The sequence below is a fragment of the Coturnix japonica genome, chromosome 12 (genome assembly GCF_054131305.1).
Source record: "Coturnix japonica strain WE chromosome 12, WE-NBRP24, whole genome shotgun sequence".
NCBI lineage: Eukaryota > Metazoa > Chordata > Aves > Galliformes > Phasianidae > Coturnix > Coturnix japonica.
In genome coordinates, this window is record NC_140674.1 from 21,920,335 (window position 1) to 21,940,918 (window position 20,584).

A 20,584-nucleotide genomic window follows, 5' to 3' on the forward strand; every position below is an offset into this window, starting at 1 on the left:
GACTTCTGATGTACAGAAAGACCCAAGAGAAAACCTGCGGTCCTTAAAGCCACTAATGCAGTATGTCTTCTGTGGCCAGGAAGGGAGTCTGTTAGGACTGACAGCTGCACTCTTCCTGTCTCAGGAGAGTTCTCGTGCCTCATAGGGAGGGGAATGCCAGGTGAAAACATGTTATCAAGGATCCTATTTCAAGCATCGTATGTAAGAGACCTTTGGTATTTATGTAGTCAGTGCTGCTATTAACTCAAATGATTCTACAATTCGGTTATAATTCTTTTGTCTCTTGCCAGAGCAGGTATCTTGTAGCCGTTAGGCTGTCTGATATCACTGAGGAAATCTGTTGGTGATTTAGTTGAGAATTTGTGCTGTGCTCAAAAAGAAGAGGTCGGACTTGTGACTGTTTGAAACACCAGGGCCTGGGGCTGTGGGCAGTACTTTGCTGAGCCCTGCAGGGGCCCTAGAGGGAAGAAGGGAAGATGGCAGTGGCAATAAAAGCCCCAGCTGGATGGGGTTATGCGAGAAACTTTTCTTGTTCAGAGAAGGGCAATGGTGGGAGTGCCTGGGGCACATGCAGTGCTTTCTCAGGCTGTCCCAGATGGACATAATAATCTGTTCTAACTGGATCTCTTAATGGTTTTCAGAGTAATGGTGCAACTGAGCATCAGGTGGAATCTTTTATAAGAACCAAGCTTGAATCTCTGCTAAAAGAGTCCCAGATCAGGGACAAAGAAGATCCTGACAGCTTCACGGTGAGAGCACTGCTAAGGGCAACTCACGAAGGTTTAAGTGTTAACCTGAAGCAGGTAGGTGGGTGCTTTTTTCTTTCATTTCCTGGGTATGAAATATGGTGATGTGTTGTGCATTTCAATGACTTATGAACAGCTCCTGATAGATTTGTTTCATCTAAAATGAAAACCTGGAGTAGCTTCAGATAAAACGTCTGAGGATTTAGGAGATTGAATGTGAAGAGTATCTCTCTCTCTAACCTGTTTTATTTCCTTCTACATGTTGGAAGCAAGTAATTCAGGAAGCCTCAATACTGCAAATAGTTGCCTTAGTCCTGTCGTGACTGACCATGGTAATTCAGCATTGCTGTTTCCTGTAATGCACAGGATTGTGCTTTTACTGCCCGAAGCAAGGGCCTGTTTCTTTTCATACCCAGACTGTTTTATGTTTGTGAATGATATGTTTCTTTTCCCTTTTGACATCAAGTTATTATTACAGAGCTATAAAATTGTACTGGGATTTTGAATACATCAGTGCAGTTTGTTCCTCCAATCCATAGTCACCATATTTTCACCTCAACTCAATGCAACATCTATTATGTAAAATGAGAACAGATTGTTCTGAGGGATGTGCCTACTCAAATGATGTAGTATCCAAGGTCAATTACGTGCAGATTGACTTCCTGCACATCTTCCCACTCCATAGGTTTTATGTTTTTCTTGTCAATATTTTTGTAAGACTGGAGCTATGAGACCTTTGTCTGAAGCCAGGCTTGTCTGCATAGAATATGCTCATCTTGTGCTGGTGCTTGAGTTGTCTGGTCACAGCTGTGTTGTGATGGGAAGGGGCTGTGAGCATCCAAAGATCAGAGCCACCTGACCTGGCAAAGAAGGGCTATTTCCCTTCTTTCCCTGCTAAGTCATAAGATTATGACCTAGCAGCTGAGAGCGGGCTGCTTGCCTCTTCACTTTGGCCTCTGTGGGGTTGGGAAAGTGGGATTTCAGAGAGCAAACAGTTAGTAAACATGATTAGAGCCACTTCAACATTACTTTGAACTAGAATAATAACATTTGGGATGTTCTCTGGCACCTGGAAAAAGGATTGGTCCCTAGCTAGCATTGAAGAGCAAAGGACTTTGTTTAAAGAATGCAGATTTCTGTAAGTCACTTATGTTTAATTTGACACCTGGGATTACCAGTTGCATTTAACTGGTGAGGCCAAAATACTGGAAATGGGTGATGCAAGAGCATTGTTGGCACATCTGTCAGGTCATAATATCTCTAATAATCTGTAATCAACTTATTTAAAATTATTATTGGATGTCGAGATCCCTTCCCGCAGCAGAGCGTATTGGAAGACTGGGTGCATGTCTGACCCTGTTTTCAAAGGTCTTTAAGCAACATAGAGCTGAGAAATTGGCAGTAATAAGAGGTCAAGTAACTGGCAGATTAGTTGATATCAGCTGCTGATTTAGATGGAAGGCAATTATAAATGGCTTGATGATTCTGTAACTTACTTGCTCACTTTGTTTGGTGGCCCTGTGGTAGAGTTCTGCTCTGACAGTTGCTGTGTAACTGCTGCACCAGAAGCAGTCTGCTGGGATTGACTGTGTACATTCTGTTGGTCAAACCTCACTTTCCTTCCCTTTATCACTGACAAACTTCCCTTTTTCCAGTAACCGAACAACCCAAACAAAAAAAGAACTCAACAATCTATGATGCAAATTCATGTGCTGTTGCCAGTAGATACCATGTTCTGTATGGAGGTTTTTGTATACATTTGTGGAGTTGGGTTTTTGGGGTGGGGGGAGGAGTGGGGCAGTGTGTCCTATCAGTCGCTTTGGATTTGCTGTGTTTGAGAATGTCAAACTCTCATCAGACAGAGACACAACCTTCATCTGCTCGGGTTTCCTTCTCTGCTTTATGGGGATTTTCAGCCTGAGCTAGGAACAAATGTGTGTATGTAGATACAGTGAATTGGTGGCCTCAGCACCTATTGTTTCTATCATTGTTACTGGCCAGAAGTGATGACCAACACAATGCAGTGAGTAGTTGGAGTTTTCTGGAGTCACTGAAATACTGGGGCAATATTCCTCAGCATCTTTAGGTCTTTATTTTGCTCTTTGAAAGAAGAAGGGATATGTTTTTCTGGCAGAAAAGGCCAGGTGCTGCCAGGAGTTATCAAAGCCGTGTCCAGGGGCACAGCGGTGGATGTGAAACTTGGGCTCCAGGCTGTCTTGTAGCTTTATTTTTTCTCTCTCCTTTCCTTTCTGGCTATTTTTATGTATGTTTTCAGGTGGTTGCTGTTGTTTTTTTTTTTTGCTGGATTGTTTTTTCTCTGTGCCTGGTTGCTGTCTTGAATATTAATGTTCATTTTTGCCTTCCTCATAGAGGATTGCTCATCTAAATTAGAAAAGTCCTTTCATGAAATGGTTTTGAGTTTGTGTTCAGAGATCAGTATGTTGTGCATAGAGTTTAATTCCCTTCTACCTTTATTCTCTTGTGCAATTTTCGTACTCTTACAACAGTGAATCAGAGTGACGAGCCAAAACTTTCATTGGGTTAAATCCCAATGTCTGTTAGAGACTGTAGTGAGTGTAATGTAGTGTAATGTGTGTAATGAGTGTATTAGTGTGATGTCTGTTACAGACTGTGAAAGACTGAAGGTATCCACTTACACGCATCTTTCCAACTTTCTCTGTACAGAACCTGGACACGAAAGAAGGTGGGAAAAAGTCTCACAGTCGATCATTAATGGGCAACTTCGGTAAACACAAAGTAAGTGAAATGAGAGAGTGATTTTGCTGGTTTGTCTGACTGTTTTAATGGCACATGTTGTGGTTTATTGCATGAGACAGGCATGGTGTGCATGGAGGCAGTGAGGAAGGACTGCTTGCTTACACATGGTGTAATTATTGCTGTTTAGAAGAGTATAGCTGGCAAGATTATGGAGAATCATTCTGAGACAGTCGCTGCACCCCATAAAAATCTTGCCTGGCCATAAAGATAATCTGAATTAGTGAAGGGTAATTGCTGATATTTCTGATCAGACCTAGAGCTGCAGCAGAGCAGTCTGAACAAATGCCTTGATATGTTCTTGTTTTCCAGACTTCTGTCCATAAAGCTGATGTTGGTTTTGTTTGGGGGTCTGGTTTTGCTTTGTCCTACACTCTGAGCAGGGCCATGCAGTGCCCCCTGCCTGGCTTCTCACATAGGGGCTGCTGTGACTGAGCAGTGGCTTTGGTCCCACCACTCCTGCTCTGTAAAAGTTATTTTCCTCTGATCTATTCATGGTTTGTCATACACTATTTATGTGTATGTAGCTGCTGGGTCAAATTGTCTGCTTCGCTAGATCTTCATTGCAGCAACTGCACCAAACCAAGCAAGAACTAATGTAATCCAAATGAGTGTGAGGTTTCCTGTTCCACCTGTGTGTGCTGCCTGAGCAGATAATAGCCATCAGGAGGGATGGCGTGCCTGTGTTTCCTCCTGTTCTGTTGGTGGGAAAAGATGCTGTGGGGTGAGATGTCACATACACAAGTCAGCTACTAAAAACAGATGGTTATACTGAGAGTTGGAAAGCATATCAGTGATTTTAATTGCTTCCACTAGCTATCCTAATAGATACAGCAGGTGGGAGAGTCTGTCCATTTAATCTATGCTGGGAAAAAAAAGGTCTGTGTGTGTTGTTGTTTTTTTTTTTACTATATATATATATATGTAATGATTATATTGCAGATCGAGTCAGGGGGGAGTTCCAGTAGTTTCTCCCTCATGCCTTTCCAGCTAATGGGGAAGCCTGGCATAGATGGTTACTATTGATCTTTTTGCAGATGCAGAATTATCCAACCAGGGATATTGACTTGTGATGTTTTCGGCTCTTGTTCCAGCTGTATACGTGTGTAAACTCTTTAAAACCTCCAGTGGAGGAGAGAATGCCAAAGCTGGCAACTCCTGCAAGTTAACTGCAGGATGGATCATCAGTCCAGACCTTTGAACTGCTCAAGTGGTCTCCAGTATGGTCAACTTTATTTCAGTGCTGAACAGAGTTAACTTAAAATATAAACTGAGTTCTGTGCATTATTGGTTTATCATAGCAGGAGAAATGAATTCTGTGCTCAATTATCATCTAACTACATGAGCAGAAGGATACAGAGCTTTCAGTTATATTGTTGATTACCTCGTGATGATAAGGGAATTAAAGAAACTCTCATTTGAACTACAGGAAGTGTTACGAAACATGTAATGTTGCTGAAATTGGACACTGTGAAAGCATAGGCACTTATTAAACAACAGCATCTTTTTGTATCTTTTTATCATAGCTAGTTCCTTTAATGTATGCTGCAATAAATTAGAGTGATTTGAATGTTCATTTGCATGGCTCAGAAGGCAGCGGAAGAAAAGATGCTTGGGAATTTTGCCCTGAGGTTGTTTGTGTTCTCAGCTTCATGAGTGCATTTGTTAAATTCTCTAAATTGTGAAGGGAGAGAGAAAGAAGCATAGGTGAGTGCAGTACGCTGCACGTGTACACCCTGCTGCGTGCTGCTGTTTGTTAAATATGGTAGTGGCCACTGGAAATCCAGCAGGACCAGTGGAGCAGTGCAGAGTTGAGAGCCATCCTCTCTGTTTCCCCCCAACTTATCACCATCTACAGCCTGTTTATGGCAGAAGGGAAGCTGCAGAGTGTGCGTGGTATACTGTAGTGGGTGCCTGGCTTGGAGAAATGTTTCTTTTCCAGCTTGGCCCAAGCTGCTGGCCAGCAGGTAGACCTGCTCTCTGGGTTTGTGGGTAAGTGGTGTGTCCTTGCAGAAATATCCCGTACTCTGAGCTAGTTGTGCTTCATTTTTTTTCCCATCAGAAAACAGGGAAGGCAACATCCAAATGTAGCACATCAGATGATGATGAAAATCAGCAAAACTCTTCTGGAAAGGAAGCAGGGCAGCTGCACAGGTGAGCTGAGTGTCACTGCCGTTTTTCAGCTCAGTTGGATTAATAACATGTTGTTATTAATATGTATATGTCACAGCCTAAGTCTGGTTTTTCGAAGCAAGGCATTTATGACAGTTCTGTCAGGGTATGTTTTGCTGTGGCTGCTGTAGCCTGATACTTTGAATACGTAGGCTTTGGTAGGTTGCAAATAGCAATTACCCTTGAACTGATAGGAAATGCGATAGTAATACCTTCCTAATGGAAAAATGCCAGTCTACATTTTGCATGCTGTAAATAGTGCTCAAAGAAAACTGCTTTAGCCTAAATAGGGATACATCACGGCCCTTTCAGCTTTATTACATCTGAGAATGTAAAGAAAAAGCAATCAAAAAAGTGCCACTGAGAATGCATTTGCTGTCACTGAAAAGCTCCTTTTACAGAGGCAACTCAAAGCTGTCTTTGTTTTTGTCTGGAGAAGCCATCGCTTGGCTATTTCATTATGGTGTAAATAAAAAATGTTGTTTGTGCGTTGTGACTGAAGGTACAGGGGTAACTGTCAGCTTGAAGGCTGCTCAGAACCCACTGTAAGGAGACGAGCCCCACAGAGTTCCCTGCTTACTGCACCTTTCTTTGCAGCTTGAGTTGTACAGCTGTTTGTTTCCTTACTGATGAAAAATAAAGGGAATTCATATATGCTTTAAATATTAAAAAAGTCCTTCTTTGTTTTATGTATTAAATATAAATCAGTAGACTGACTCGTCGAAGGAAAACTGTGAAGCTGTGCCGAGCTCTGTCTGACCTAGTGGTGTACACGAACTCTGTGGCAGCTCAGGATATAGTAGACGATGGTAAGTAGATGTCTGCAGTTTGTTCAAAGCACTCACATCTGGGATTTTGCAGGAGAAAAGACCCTGGTAATTAGCATGAACTCTTGCTTGGCTTTCCTTGCAAATTCTTGAAACTCGAGAGTTGAACAGAAGGCACTGCTGAAAGACGAAACTGGTGCCCTTCAGTTAAACTATATATCGGTTGAGTATGACAAAACAATCAGTGTAAGTTTGGGCTAACTCTGATCTTCTCCTTGGTTAATACCAGTATAGCTGAGGTTTGGGTTCAGGCCTCCATGCCCTGGGATTGCTTTGTAACTTGTTTGTTGGTTAACAATGCATTCAGGATCAACAGGGAATGTGCTGTCATTCAGTGAAACAAGAGCCCACCAAGCAGTGCAACAGAAGGCTGAACAGTTCATGCTTTACAACCAGAAGCAGCTTACAAGGGTTTATCCGTCAGCGTATCGGATCGACTCCAGCAACTTCAATCCTTTACCTTACTGGAATGTTGGTTGCCAGTTAGGTGGGTATTGCATGAGAATCTTATTTCTCACTTCTTGTCTTTGTGTTAAGTGAATATGATCTTTATCAGTGACACTCAACTCTTCTTGTTTAACAGTGGCACTAAACTACCAGTCTGAGGGGCGTATGATGCAATTAAATGAAGCAAAATTTAGGGTAAATGGCAACTGTGGTTATGTCCTCAAACCTCAGCAGATGTGCAAAGGTAATGTTCTATTATGTATTGATTACGAAATAGTAATTAGTAGAAAGGTAACAAAGAAATGTCAGAGGCAGTCTGGGCGTTTGAAGGTGGCTGAAGAACTCAACCCGAGCTACTTGTTCTTGTTGGCATCTGTGCAAGAAATGTGAAGACCGCTGATCTGAGTTGTAACTGTAGCCTTACAAATGGTCAACCATATTGGAGAAGAATTTTTTTTTTAGGGCGGGTGTCTTAGCCTTGCAAAACTCTCCTCATTAGCAAGGGTGGTATTTGTCTTGTAGTAGTGGGAGGGTTTTTTTGTTTGTTTTTAAAATTGAATGAATTGTAAAATTCATTAATGGTTGTTCCATGCTCTCAAGTTAGCAGCTAATGTGTGCTGTGTGCATATGTACTGCTTGTGGGGGCAAGGGGTTAATGTCTAATTTAGATTGTCTATCCTTACGCTTGCTTTCCTTGCTTGCCAACTTTCAGGCTCGTTCAACCCCTATTCTTCAGATCCACTTCCTGCTAGTCCTAAGAAGCAGCTTATCCTGAAAATCATCAGTGGACAGCAGCTGCCTAAACCTCCTGACTCGATGCTGGGAGACAGAGGAGAGGTAAAGCACTCTGTTACCAACAAATGCTTTTATGGCAGGCCCTAGAATGACATGGCAGCCTTTGACTCAAGGAATTTTTCTCCTTATTTAAATCCACCAGTAACTGTCAGACATTGACAAGTTTTTGGTCATCAGTACTAGCATTTCCCACAGTCTGTATCCTATATGTAATGTTTAAGATGTAATTTGTTTTGTATTTTGGAAATGATTCATGGCTGGCCTTGGTTCCTCAGCCTATAAACCACACACCACTACAGTCTGTGAAGCCACGTTGCATGAGTGTGCTGCTTGGAAATCACAGTGATTCTCGAATATGAATTTAAATTAATTATTTGTGTCAGTTTCCTTAAGATTTGACCTTCACTTATATTGGCTTGCTTTTAAAATATTGTTGTTTCTAAAATAGATAATAGATCCCTTTGTTGAGGTGGAAATTATTGGGTTGCCTGTTGACTGCTGTAAAGATCAGACCAGGGTGGTTGATGACAATGGTAAGATAATCAACTAATTTCCTTTTCTTAGAGTAAAATATGAAGTAATTACAAATGATTCAGTGTCTGTTATTACTTTGTAAATTGCAGAGCTTCTTACCTGATGAAATCAAATGATTTTCTTCTAAATTAATTCTGCTTTCTGACCAGAATTTCTGGTGCAGGACACGAGCGAGAATTGCTTTGCCACAACATCCATCTCCTGGATTGTTTTGAAATCTCCTTTGAGCAGAAATTCTGAACATTTTGATGTGTAATAAAATACCTGTATAATTTCAAAGGAAATGAAAACAAATAAGCAGTTTTATGGCCACCTCCCCCATCATGGGAAGGTGGGAAAGAACAGAGTGAGTTAGCCTGCTGCAGCAAGGGAGGAGGCCATTAGTTTTAGCGGGCAGTTGCAATATCATGGGGGGTGGAAGAGATTAGTTCCTCCTGCCACCTACACAAGAACCATTTTTTGGTAAAAGCTGCCTGGGAGATGGATCTCCCACTCTCATTTATTTCTATAATGAAGATTGAGAGAGCTTAGACATAGATGAGCAATGTATAAGTGAGTGTTCAATTGCACGTTTGGTCTGTTTCTCATGCCTCTTGCTATGATTCATGAACACTGGGACCAGTGCTTGCTCTGACTGTGTTTCTGAAACTTTCTGCTGCATTTGTTGTATAGGGTTTAATCCTGTTTGGGAGGAAACACTCACTTTTACCATCCACATGCCTGAAATAGCTTTGGTTCGATTTCTTGTTTGGGATCACGACCCTATTGGGCGAGACTTCGTTGGACAAAGAACGCTGGCCTTTAGCAGTCTTGTACCTGGTTAGTCCCACATCTTCTTCTTGAATTAGATGTTTAAACAAAGATCAAATGGCTTTGAATTGCAAGTTTAAAACTGGGTGTCAGCACAGTATGTATGCCTAAATGTATGAACTCAGACAGCTCTGCAATGTTAGGGTTATGCATTCACTGTTGCTTTCAGGCTGGGTGGCTGTGATATTGGGTGTTTCTTCTGTCTTTAACTTGGGGCAAACTGTACTGTGAGACTTGGAAAACTCATAAGGACACATGAGGTTTCATTTAATACAGCAGGTATATATGTTCCACTTCTGCAGACACTCATTGTCAGGTGTCCATAAAGTACACACTGCTGACTGGGATGCAATGTCTTAATTTTGCTAGGTTATCGACATGTGTATTTAGAAGGACTGACAGAAGCTTCCATATTTGTTCACATAACCATTAATGAAATCTATGGAAAGGTGGGTATATTTGCATATGTAAGTATTTTATGGCTTTTTGTTGTAATTCTTCTAATAAAAATGAATTTCAGTTCAGTTTAAATGTTTTGTGGAGTTTACAGTGTGTTTTGTATTAGGTGCCTGGCTAACTCTGTGCTGATCATTAGTAAGGTTTAAAGAAATTATGCAGTTCATGTAGGGATGGAATGAGCTGAGGACTTTAAACTGCACCAGGACTTGGTATTTGAAAAGCTATTTACAGGAGCTAATTTGTCATAAATCTCATAGGTTCTAGTGCATACCTCTTGTTGCTTTTCTGAAAGATTACTAATTTTAAAGCTCATTTTTAAAATGAAAGCAAAAGCACAGTGCTTTTTCTCTGCTTTAATTGCCTTCATGAACAGGTCAGTGGAGATCAGCAACACACAGAAGTTAAGGCCATGTTCAACAAGCTTCTAAAATAAAATGGACCTTTGTAGTGATAGAAAAATTATAATAATTAAGGGTATAGAAGAAAGAATGTTAGCTCTCAGCCTTTCTCCCTCTTGAGAGCAGATGCAGGGAATGTTATGTCAAAGCTTTTCTGACCAGCAGCTTTTTGTCTGTTCTGGAGCACTGTAGTTATCTCTGTACATAAGATCACAGCTCTGCAAGTACCCAAGGAAATTTCAGAGAGGAGATAACATAGGCAAGGCCCAGGGGCTGAGATTTGGTGCAATCCAGATCCTCACTTAACTCCATTACCTTTATCCACACTGATCCCGTTAGATGGCTGAATGATCCAGAGATAGCCCTTTAAACCACTTAGATGTGTGTCTTGCTCTTGGCATCCTTGCCTCAGCACAGGGATCAGTGTTTCAGTGCACTCTCTGCTCTTGCCCCTGGAAGTGTTCCTACAGCCAGGGACATGTTGGACAGAATGGCCCTGACTGTGCCTGACCTGTGTGTGCTCTGTGCACAGAGAGAAGCTTTTAGTCTTCCAGGTAGTCTTCATCACTGCTGCATCTGTGTTAAAAGAGCAGCAGCAGTAAACAGCTTGGGTTACATCTGCAGCACATTACGTAGACATGTACACATCTGTAGAACTTTGGTTATTGCCTGAAAAACAGCCTGTTTGACTGTTGCTCCTGGTTCATGTTCTCTTCAAAGCAAAATAGTAAAGAGTAGCTTCATAGTGAAGACAAATGTTTATAACAGAAGACGGAAATTATTCTGAGTGGGATTTGATATCTCATATAACTTAGTCTATTATCTAATTCTTGCATTAATGATGGACTACATTATTGTTTCTAAGGTATAAACAGGCCAAATCTACATTGCCATGCTTTTAAAAAGGATGTCTGGTGAAGTTCCTATGAAAGACTGATGTTACATTAATGACTAGTCTTAAAGAATTTGCTGTAGAGAGTTTATATTTACAGTTGATGCATTATTTACCTTAGTTGCTTGTATTGTGGTCTTGAAAATATTAGCCAAACGTATTTGCATTTTTTGCCTTTCAGTGGAGCCCCTTAATCCTCAATCCCAGTTACACAATATTGCACTTTCTAGGAGCCACAAAGGTAGACTTCATCAGCATGCACTTTAACTTGCTGGGCACAGATTTTCGAATGGTTCCTAATCGCATGATCTGTAACTACCAAGCTACATCATTCTTCATTCAAACTCTGAAACATTTGAGTATTGCTTTGATGATGCCCATGCATAAAACTTCAAATTAATGTCTAGCCTGTCACTGCTGTACATTTCTTACAATATTGTCATCTTTGATTAGGAGACTTTGAGCAAACCTCTCTTGTAATTGTGGCAGGCTGCCATCCTAATGAGGAGAAACACAGACATGCATGAATTCATGGAGACCTATGCTGATAGTTCCTTGGTCAGAGTAGATGTGAATTGCTTGGTGTGAATTTTTTGCTTTGCTGCATTTTAACTTTGTATTCATCATTCATAAATGCTCAGAAAGCAGCCTTTTCCACCGCACCCTTCTATAGTAGTCTGGACTTGCTTGAAACCCTGGTTATTCTTGTCCTTTCAGAATAAGCAGCTGATCGGACTCCGAGGGCTGTTTAATAAGAACCCAAAGCACAGTTCTGCTGAGAGCAGTGGTCACTACGTACGGAAGCGCTCTATTGGTGACCGAATTCTCCGGCGCACGGCCAGTGCACCAGCAAAAGGTAGAAAGAAAAGTAAAATGGGTTTTCTGGAAGCTTCTGAAATTAAGGACAGTGCGTCCGAACCAGCAGACCTGAAGGACAAAGAAGGAGTCGTAAGGCGTACCAGCCGGAGTTTGCAAGCACGTCCTGCTTCTATGCCAGTGGACAAATTCCTTCTTGTAGGACTGCCGTGCACAGAAGATGAAACTACTCAAGATGCCAAAGGAAATGCAATTGGTAAGAGACTTCCAGAACTAATGGTGGTGTAATGAAGTAGAAATAGTCTATTAGGAGGGTTGATTATGCAGTTTATATACAAGTAGTGTTATTCAACTTCCTTAAGTGTTACTAGGCAAAATGCTGTGTGCTTAAGATTCTAGCATTTTTAGTCCCCTCAGATTCCATGTCAAGTGGAATGATCTCAATTGGAGTTGCAGTGGAAAGCTGTCTCCAAACTAGGCAAATAAATTACAATAATTTCTAGAAGTGCTCTTAAAAGGACACTTTTCAACTTCTGTTGTGAGAAAGCAAAATTGGTTCTTCCTTTAAGAACCCACGTTCAATCAGTCTTCACCAATGTCTGTTTTGTTACCGTCAGTTTGCTTATGAAAAGTTGCTGGCATGGTGTTTTCTCTTCCCGTTTTCAAGGAGGAAGAATATCGTGCAGTGTGTGGCTTTGGTTGCAAAATACGTAGAGACCAATGCAGACTTTCAAAAGTGACTAAAAACAGGGACAGTAGGGTCAGACTTTGTACCCAACTGTCCTTAAAAAGGAGCTGAATTGAGTAACTGAGTATAAATGGAAAGCACCAAGATAAAATCTTAGTCTTGCTTAGTCATGATACACGAGTCAAATCTTAAAACAGCTGTTTTCCCAAGTCTTTTCTGCATCACTAGTTTGAGTTTTGAATGCCATTCCCCTGACAGCAAATTTGGTGAGTTCAATGACATGCATCATATTTGATTTACTAGAATATTTAGATACATCTTGAGAACTTTAAATACCGTGGCTGTAGTTTGTTAGACCTGCTGCCTCCACCTGGAGCTTGTACCTTGTCTGAGCCACCTACGCTGCTGTTTGGGATTGGTTTTTGTTCATCTGGGTGCGTGCTCTCATACAGGCTGGCCAGGTGCCCAGCTGTGGTCAGTGTTGGCAGCTGCACTTTTTCAGAGTCGGTCCCCACAGGGCTATTCCTCCACAGGCACAGGGCAGCCAGCAGCACTGTCTGTCCTACCTGGTAAGAGGAGAGCACAGTGAGAACCTGGCTTGGATGGTGGCTGACAGAAGTGCTGCTGTGCTCTGAGTGTTCTCTCTCAGCTGCACAGCAGCAGCTTCTGCCAGTGCCAGGAGCCACGTGGAGCTGGACAGCTGAGCTCAGGTGGGAATGTATTGTTAAGCCATGTTTGTTCTACCTGCCCTCATCTGTGGCTTTGAAGGAACTTAGAATATGGACATCACTTTGTAAGACAAGTCACTAAAGAGAAATGGAAAACAAAATTAAACCTGCCTTTTTTTTTCCCCCTACCAACCTGAGATAAGACTGTAGACAGGAAAAGGGATGTTCCTGGCAAAGGAAGTTAGCTCTGAAAATGCTGCATTTGAAATAGAAATATTTTCTCTGGATAAGCACGTGAAGCTGTTACAGCTCGGTCATTTCTATCAACAGCTGTAGGCATTATTTGCAGATTTCTTACCATAGATGCTTTAAGTAAGGACAGAATTTCACATTTTTTGGAAGCTGTAGGTATTGTCTTACAGGAAAATAACACAGGCTCTGGTGAGATCACCTAAAATTCTGCTTCAGGAAGTAAATTTTCTCCTTTGGAGTGTCTGTCTGGCTTGGCCCACAGAGGAGAACCAGCCTCCTTAGGCACAGAAAGTGAGACAAAAGATGAAATGCTAAATGGAGGCCTCTGCTGTAGCTGCAGGACCTTCTCTCTTCTCTGTGCCAAAGGGACAGCCCATTTTTGGAAGAACTTACCTTCAGCCTTGATAAGAAAAGGTGTGAAAGGGCTTCACACATGTGCAGAACTTGGCTTGGGAGTTCTCCTAAAGTAACTTCAGTGCCAGTCATTCAGACTGGGAGGCAGATCCACCGTCATGGAGGTTTCCAGTCCAACCGAGTGCTCGTTATTTCAGGATGCAGTGAAGAATAAAGAGGGCTGGCTGTCCAGCAGAGGTCTTTCTTGCTAAAATGCTATGGCTAAAAGTACCTCTACTGACTTGGGTGGATTTCTGCAAAGTGAACAGTGTGCTGCCCACTTTCTCCCTTGGTTTTTGTAGGAAAACAAAGATGTACAGATGAATGAACTGTACATGTCTCCTGTCTTTCTGTGGGTACACTGATTGGCTGGAGGAACTTGTCTCTAATGGGGGGCTTCAGGCACCTGATTTCTTGTGAACGTAAAAAAGAGTATGCGTTATACCAGATTTATTGCTTAATTAAAGCTTCGAAGCTAGGAGTGAGTCATGGAGCTGGGATTTGGCAAATAAAGACAAATAAGAAGATTTGGTGGAGAAAATCTTACGTATTTCCACAGAATTTGAAAACTTGCTCTCCTATGAATGCAGAGTGCTGATAGAAGAGCAGAAATTATATCCTTCGATTTTAATCTCTTACAATAACTGTACGTAAAGAACAGTGTCTGGAGTCCAGCTACCTGACGCTTTATACTCCGAGCTCTTTTAAGCATGCATCTTGTTTCCAAGTATTATGTTTTTTTTTAACAGAGCTGTTTTGTTCTGTCTTTATTGCCATGCTTCTTTATAGTACAAATCTGAATAGGAACACAGCTGAAGGTAATGCCATGTGCGAACGATGATCTGGTACCTCATTAACATTATTTGCAACAAGTATTACATCACGTGCTTGATGTAATAGACATTCTAAGGAAGCTTCAGTGAAGTGCCTGCAGTTGTATTTTTCCATTTATCCATGTCACAGATAATTTGGGCTGAGCCCTCACGACACCATAACGGTTCTGTCACAACTGTACCTAATTTTACGTTCTCCATTTGTCTGTCTCAGGACAAAGTAGTTGTTAATAAGCAGAGCACAAAATGTATGCAACTAACGTGTTTCTCGTTTAATTTAGCCAACAGTGATGGCGATAAAAATGAAAAGGAAACAAACTGGAAAGAATCTGTTTTCGCCTGTTCTGAGAAAACCGCAGATATTTCAAATTTGGCATCTCCCTTGAAAAAGGAGAGTGCCCAGAATGAAACTACAGCTGGTTTTTCCCTTGTGCCACCTCCCCAGGAGCAACCCAAACATTTGGTTGCCGTAAGTGGTGTAACCGAAACAGATCACCTCATAGGCAATCAGGAAAGTCACCTTCCCATTGAAACTGTGCCTCTAATTCAGGACGCTGGCTTTGAGCGCATCACGGAAAAAATGCAGGGCAGGAACTGTGCAGGCAGTAAAAGGGAAGATGACACAAACAGGTGTAAGGAGCAGAAATTAACGCCTGTCAGGACTTGCCTTCCTGAAAAAGTAGAGGAGGTTGAAAATCCCAAATACGACATCATCCAGAAAAGCACCGTGGCACATCGTTCTCTCACCAATATTTCTTCTGCCGTCTGCTCTGATGCTCCTGATTTATGTTCCTCTTTAACCATGCAGGACAGCGACATCTCCCGACTTATAGAACAAGTTTCTTTGGTGACTGAGAGTGAGATGGACAGTGCAGTCTCAGCTCTGATTGGCCAGCTGGATGTCACTGATGACCAAACCAGCCTCACTGCACCGATGCTCTCAGGTGCTGGCAGCCAGACCTTTGGTGCTGTGGCCACGCAAACACTTACTGCAGAGCTTAGCACTCCCTGTAAGAACGACTTCATTTCCAGCAAATCCAGCAAATCCCCTTTATTTTCAACTCCAGACATTGCCGTGTTCCCCAGCCCTGAGACTGCGGAGTATTCTGTGTACACAATTATCCACGAGGCAACTCTTACTCCAGGTTCTGAATTTAACACCCACAGTGGGTTAGTTTGCAAAAAAAAGTCGAAGAGTGTGGAAAATAACTTGCCTGGCTCTTTTTGTTCTTCACCTTTCTCTTTGCTAAATGCAAATCCCCAAAGAAAATGTGAAACAAGCTGGGAAGCCCCAGGATCTGTGGGTTCTTTTGCTTCCAGTAGCCTCATCTTTGAGGAGATGCTTGTGGACCCCCCTGTGGGTGAGAATTCAGAAAGCAGCAGTCTTGTAGAGGTGGGTGGGGATTCTCAAGATCTCTTGGTAACTGCATGCACGTACAAAAGGGAAGATGTGAGCCAAGTGGCTTCCCCTTTAAAACTGAGGCAGCAGCAGCAGGACAGTAGGCACTGTGGTGAGAGGACCTTTGGGAACTGTGCGAGTGTTGGGCTCTGTGCTGCTGCCCTGGACTGCTCGGATAACTTTAGGACTGCGGGAAGCAAGCTCCCGTTTCCAGCCTGTGAAAATGTTGGTTTTCTACATCATCATCATCATGTGGATAAGCAGAAAGATTTGATGTGTACCTCCAGGAGGTCCCAACTTGATGTAAACTCACCAGTGCTCCGAAGCGCATTGGCTTTCCCACCCCCCCCAGCCATCAAACAGGCCAGCCCTTGCAAATCCAAGAGTCTTGGTGACTTGACATCGGAAGATATTTCCTGCAATTTTGAAAGTAAGTATCAGTACATCAGTAGGAGCTTTATCACATCTGGCATGAGAGACAAGAAGCTCGCTGCAATGAAGAGGATGAGACCACACTCTACAGATGCTTTGACGGAACAGCTGAGAAAGCTGCTGTCCCTGGACCAGGACGACAGCCACCAGATGCTGTATTCTAGGCAGCTCGATGAAGACTGCCCAAAGGCGCTGGTCAGAAAGCTGTCGTCCAGGAGCCAGAGCAGAGTGCGGAACATCGCCAGCCGTGCCAAGGAGAGGCAGGAGGCCAGCAAGCAAAAATCTTCCAACACAGGCAGCATAGCGGGGGTTGTCCTTCGGAACAAGCCTTCGGTGTCCCCTCATGTCGTCAACAGGCACTCGACAGGCTCCTACATAGCCAGGTACCTGGGCAGCTTCCCTGAGGAGGCAGCGGAGGGCCGGGGTCTCCCTGAGGGCACGTGTGCTGCCTGGCAGCAGGGCTGTGCTGAGCGGCTGTGTGCTCACAGCCCCCTGCTGCAGCTGGAGCCCGACGGCGATGAGAAGCCTGAAATCTATTTCCTGCTGAGGCTGTAGGTTGGATAAATGTACGTCTAAAACGTTTACAGACCATTTCATTGAAATGAAGGGTTTTTTAGAAAGAAATACTGTTTCGAGGCTTTAAATTATTTAGAAATGCATTTTCGTGCTGGTGGTCCAGTCACAATTTAATGTTCCTTTTCCTATTGGAACTTACGTAAATAAAACCATATTCCATCCTTATGTATGTATTACTTTAATTTAGCAGTTATCAAGGATGTAGGCTGGGGGTTGGCTGCACGCAATGAGCGTTTGTAGCATTTTGTCTTCGTAATGCACGGCTCGAGGGCATGACATTGCAATGAATGCAAGAGTATTTTTCTGTTTTCCTGAAGTCTGCTGTTTGAGAGAACAGTCCCAGTGGTTGCTTTTGGCCTTTCATGCCAATACTGCATGGAGTGCTTTCTGTTCCTGGCGACTGCTCTGGGCTCTGACTGCTCAGCCAGGTCCTCCCCAGCAGCAGACCCCGAGCATCGCCTTCACTCAGCTTTGTACCCAAATGCTAATAGTGATTTTACACGTTTCCTTGTTTGGACTGTGGTTCTGCAACAATCAATTGGTACGATTAGGGTTAGTCCACATCTGTGAGGACTGCATAGATTTATCTTCTGCCCACTCTGTGAAGTATAACAACTGTTGTGTTCTGTCTTTGTCAATGTGTGGAATGCTTGTTTCAGGACTGAGTGGAATGTGGGGGTAAATCTGGGTTTATGAATAGAAATTTCTGCATATTTTCTGTATTTCTGCTATCGGTTGTGTTTGTAGCAGATTGGTTTTCTGTATATTTGTAATTTTATTGCTGAAGTGTTGATAGTCATTGATATTTAAAGCTGATGTGATAGAATAACTATTTTGACCGTCCTTCATCTTTTTCTATGAAATGCTGGAAGTGAATTGATGAGTAATCTCCAACACCTGGAGCTTCCCTGTAGGGAACAGCATAGCTTTATTTTGGTTTAAAGATATCCTTTGTCTTTGCTGTAAGTTTTTTTCTTATATGTAAAAGATGTACCTTATACCTCTTTCTTTTGTAATGCAGAGTATTGTTGTTCTTGAGAACACCATTAAAATAGATTTTTAAGCACCTGGTTACATGTTTACTGAAAATGTGGAGAATGCAGTTATGGTTAAGCTGACAGCAGGTGGTGATTGCAGACATCACGTCTGTCTTGCCATGAACTTTCAGAAGGGGAAAAATTGTGTAACTTTTTTAAAGTTTTCAATCTCAGAACTTCAATTCTGATAAAAGGTTATGGCCTGGAATGGGATTGGTCCTCAGATATGTCTTTTCAGTGTATGAATAATGCCTGACCTCAAAATGGTGAGTATTGGAGAGTCCTCTTTAAAATATTTGGAGAGCAAATTAAGCCGGTGTCAGAGGCGTCGCATGTTGCTTTTTGTTTTACAATTATATGTAACAAAAATAATAAAGTACCAAAAAGGCAATAGTATTGCTATAGCACAACCACAGTATGTTTGGGTTAGACTTAGTATTTTGTATGAAAGCAAACCTGCCAGGCATATGTACAGAATGGCCATTTGACTCTCTCTCTCTTAATTTGCTAGAAATGGAGAGGATTCAGAGTCTGGAAGGAAGAGCTTGAGATGCAGAGGAGCTGAGTCTGTCCTTCCCTCGAAGGATGGGCAGGCGAGGAACATTCCCCAGGACTGCTGTGCCTCCTGTTCTCCTGCCAGGTGCTGTAGGGACCAGAACAGAGCTGTTTCTCTCTAAAAATCAGGTCAGAAAGTCTGTCTAATCTCAGGGCACTGGACTGTTCCTGTGCTTACTGTTTGGTATTTGGTTATGGTCTTCACAGAGTTAGGAATCATTCTATAAGCAGATGTCAAAGATGCTTGAAATGAAGTTAAATTTCTTTCGTTTTCAGGTCAGTCAGTATAAACAACTTGTCCCTTACTTAAAACTACCCATATTGCTTCTGAGATATGGAACTATTATGTGTATCCCAGTTTATATTCAAGTACAGAGTATATTCATCAGTTGCTCTTACACCTTCAATTCATAAAGCTGTTCGTCTGTTTATTCAAAATTAATTGAACCATGAAAACTCATAGTGAATGGTTTTTGTTTTTTTTTCCTGAAGAATCTGCTGCAGATGTCAACTTGTTCCAGTGCTGATTATCCCCAGGGTTTAGAAATCTATATACCTTGGGTTTCTGCCTGGCTTCACCTCCCAGTGCAGCACTGTTTTATCTGACTGCTCTGTTTAAAGGCCTCTTTCCAAATGTCTCTCAGATAAGCATGAAGCTGCAGCCTTCTCTGTGACATCCCATGTGGAGCAAACCTTTGGAGTCTTGCACTTCTTCAAATCTTATATTCGTTCCCAGAGGTCTCCTGTGAGGGCTGTCAAGTTCTCAGTGTTGTTCTGGAGCTGCAGGCACCACTTGCAACATGTCAGGAGCAGTTATGTCAGTGGAAAGCATGGAGGTAACGTGATTGGTACCACACTGGGATTATAAACACAAGGTGAGAGCATTGAATCCTTGGCTGAAATACTGCACTGGAAGCATCCATTCAGTAGGTATCTGTCGTGCCTCTCTCTCTCCCTCTTTTTTTTTCTTTTTTTTTTTCTTTTTAATACTTTCTTTGGAGGACAGATTTACTTTTGTAATTAGGATTTGCATTTTTTCCACCTGGGGTTTTGTTGAGATGCTTCCTTTGCATCTGTGCTGCAGAGAACAGTTAGCAGCAGCAAAACTGAGATAGGAATGTTACTTTTAAGAAATTCTACTTTTTAAAATTCAAAAGCAAAAAGGGTCAGTAGTTACTTTTATATGATTATCTTTTGGGATATCTCCTTCCCCTGCTTTGACCAGCAGTGTAAGATGCTCCCAATGTTAGGCATGCAGTGGTGTTCCTCATTCTTCACTCACAGCAGAGGATCCTGTATTCTCCTTTATCCACATGAAGGTCTGCTAGGAAGCTTTCACATCTTTTCAGTTCTTCCTATCTGGCTGAGGAAGCCAAAGTCACCAGGAAGCGTCAAACCAGAAGGGAAGCAGAGATTTCAGCAATTTCTGTATGGGCAGCAGGGTGAGGAAGGGATTAGTGCTAAGCTTTCGAGAGTTGGGAGTAACATTGATTGGTAGGTTTGGATGGAGACTGAAGTTTGTTAGTAAAGTCAGACATTATTTATGTGATCCTGTTTTAAGAAATAACAGTCTAAAAGAAGGACATTGTAAGGGATGCATGTCTTGAAGCGGAAGATTAATTCACAGCTGGCTTTCAAGCACTCATTTGATTTACAGGCCTTTTAAAGCAGATGCTTTCATTTAATTTAGTGCTACATATTTCCAACATTTATAGCCAAAATGTTATTGCAGTTTAAGATGTACCAGACTGAAGTGACACTTCTAAATCCAGTGGAGCAGTTTTGCTGGAAGTTAACAGCACTGAGTTGCAGAGCACCTGCAATTAATGTTAATTCTTGTACTTCTCTTGTCTTGGGGCTGTGATATTGAATATTTAAAATGTGTACCCAGTCTTCTAGGTGAGGGTGTGTGTGCTGTTTGGAATGCATTTAAATAAATAGTAGCTCTGTTGACCTGCACTCCCACTTGTTTTCCTGTAGCTGGAAGTGAGAATCTAATTATGCAGAGTGTTTGCATAAAACCAGGCTTCCTTGTTCACCACCTGCATTTCTAATGCTGGAAGACAGTCATTAGGATTTT

At 42.1% G+C, this 20,584-nt stretch overlaps 1 protein-coding gene across 12 annotated transcripts in view; it reads left to right on the top strand.

The window, feature by feature from the left end:
- PLCH1 (phospholipase C eta 1) overlaps positions 1 to 20,584 on the top strand; it is a 77,308-nt gene that overhangs the window by 42,205 nt on the left and 14,519 nt on the right. For 3 of the 12 annotated variants that reach the window (XM_015872225.2, XM_015872227.3, XM_085513699.1), the window contains 13 exons: positions 642 to 803; positions 3,432 to 3,503; positions 5,584 to 5,675; positions 6,402 to 6,502; positions 6,828 to 7,007; positions 7,104 to 7,211; positions 7,680 to 7,804; positions 8,211 to 8,295; positions 8,969 to 9,115; positions 9,476 to 9,555; positions 11,037 to 11,096; positions 11,573 to 11,927; positions 14,787 to 17,978. In XM_015872225.2, the coding sequence (XP_015727711.2) occupies positions 642 to 803; positions 3,432 to 3,503; positions 5,584 to 5,675; positions 6,402 to 6,502; positions 6,828 to 7,007; positions 7,104 to 7,211; positions 7,680 to 7,804; positions 8,211 to 8,295; positions 8,969 to 9,115; positions 9,476 to 9,555; positions 11,037 to 11,096; positions 11,573 to 11,927; positions 14,787 to 16,891 (3,672 nt within the window). In that variant the 3' untranslated portion in view covers positions 16,892 to 17,978. Of the gene's footprint in view, positions 1 to 641; positions 804 to 3,431; positions 3,504 to 5,583; positions 5,676 to 6,401; positions 6,503 to 6,827; positions 7,008 to 7,103; positions 7,212 to 7,679; positions 7,805 to 8,210; positions 8,296 to 8,968; positions 9,116 to 9,475; positions 9,556 to 11,036; positions 11,097 to 11,572; positions 11,928 to 14,461; positions 14,491 to 14,786; positions 17,979 to 18,460; positions 18,603 to 20,584 lie in introns of those variants that run through there. The other 9 variants (XM_015872226.2, XM_015872228.3, XM_085513702.1 and 6 more) reach the window with 6 other exon arrangements.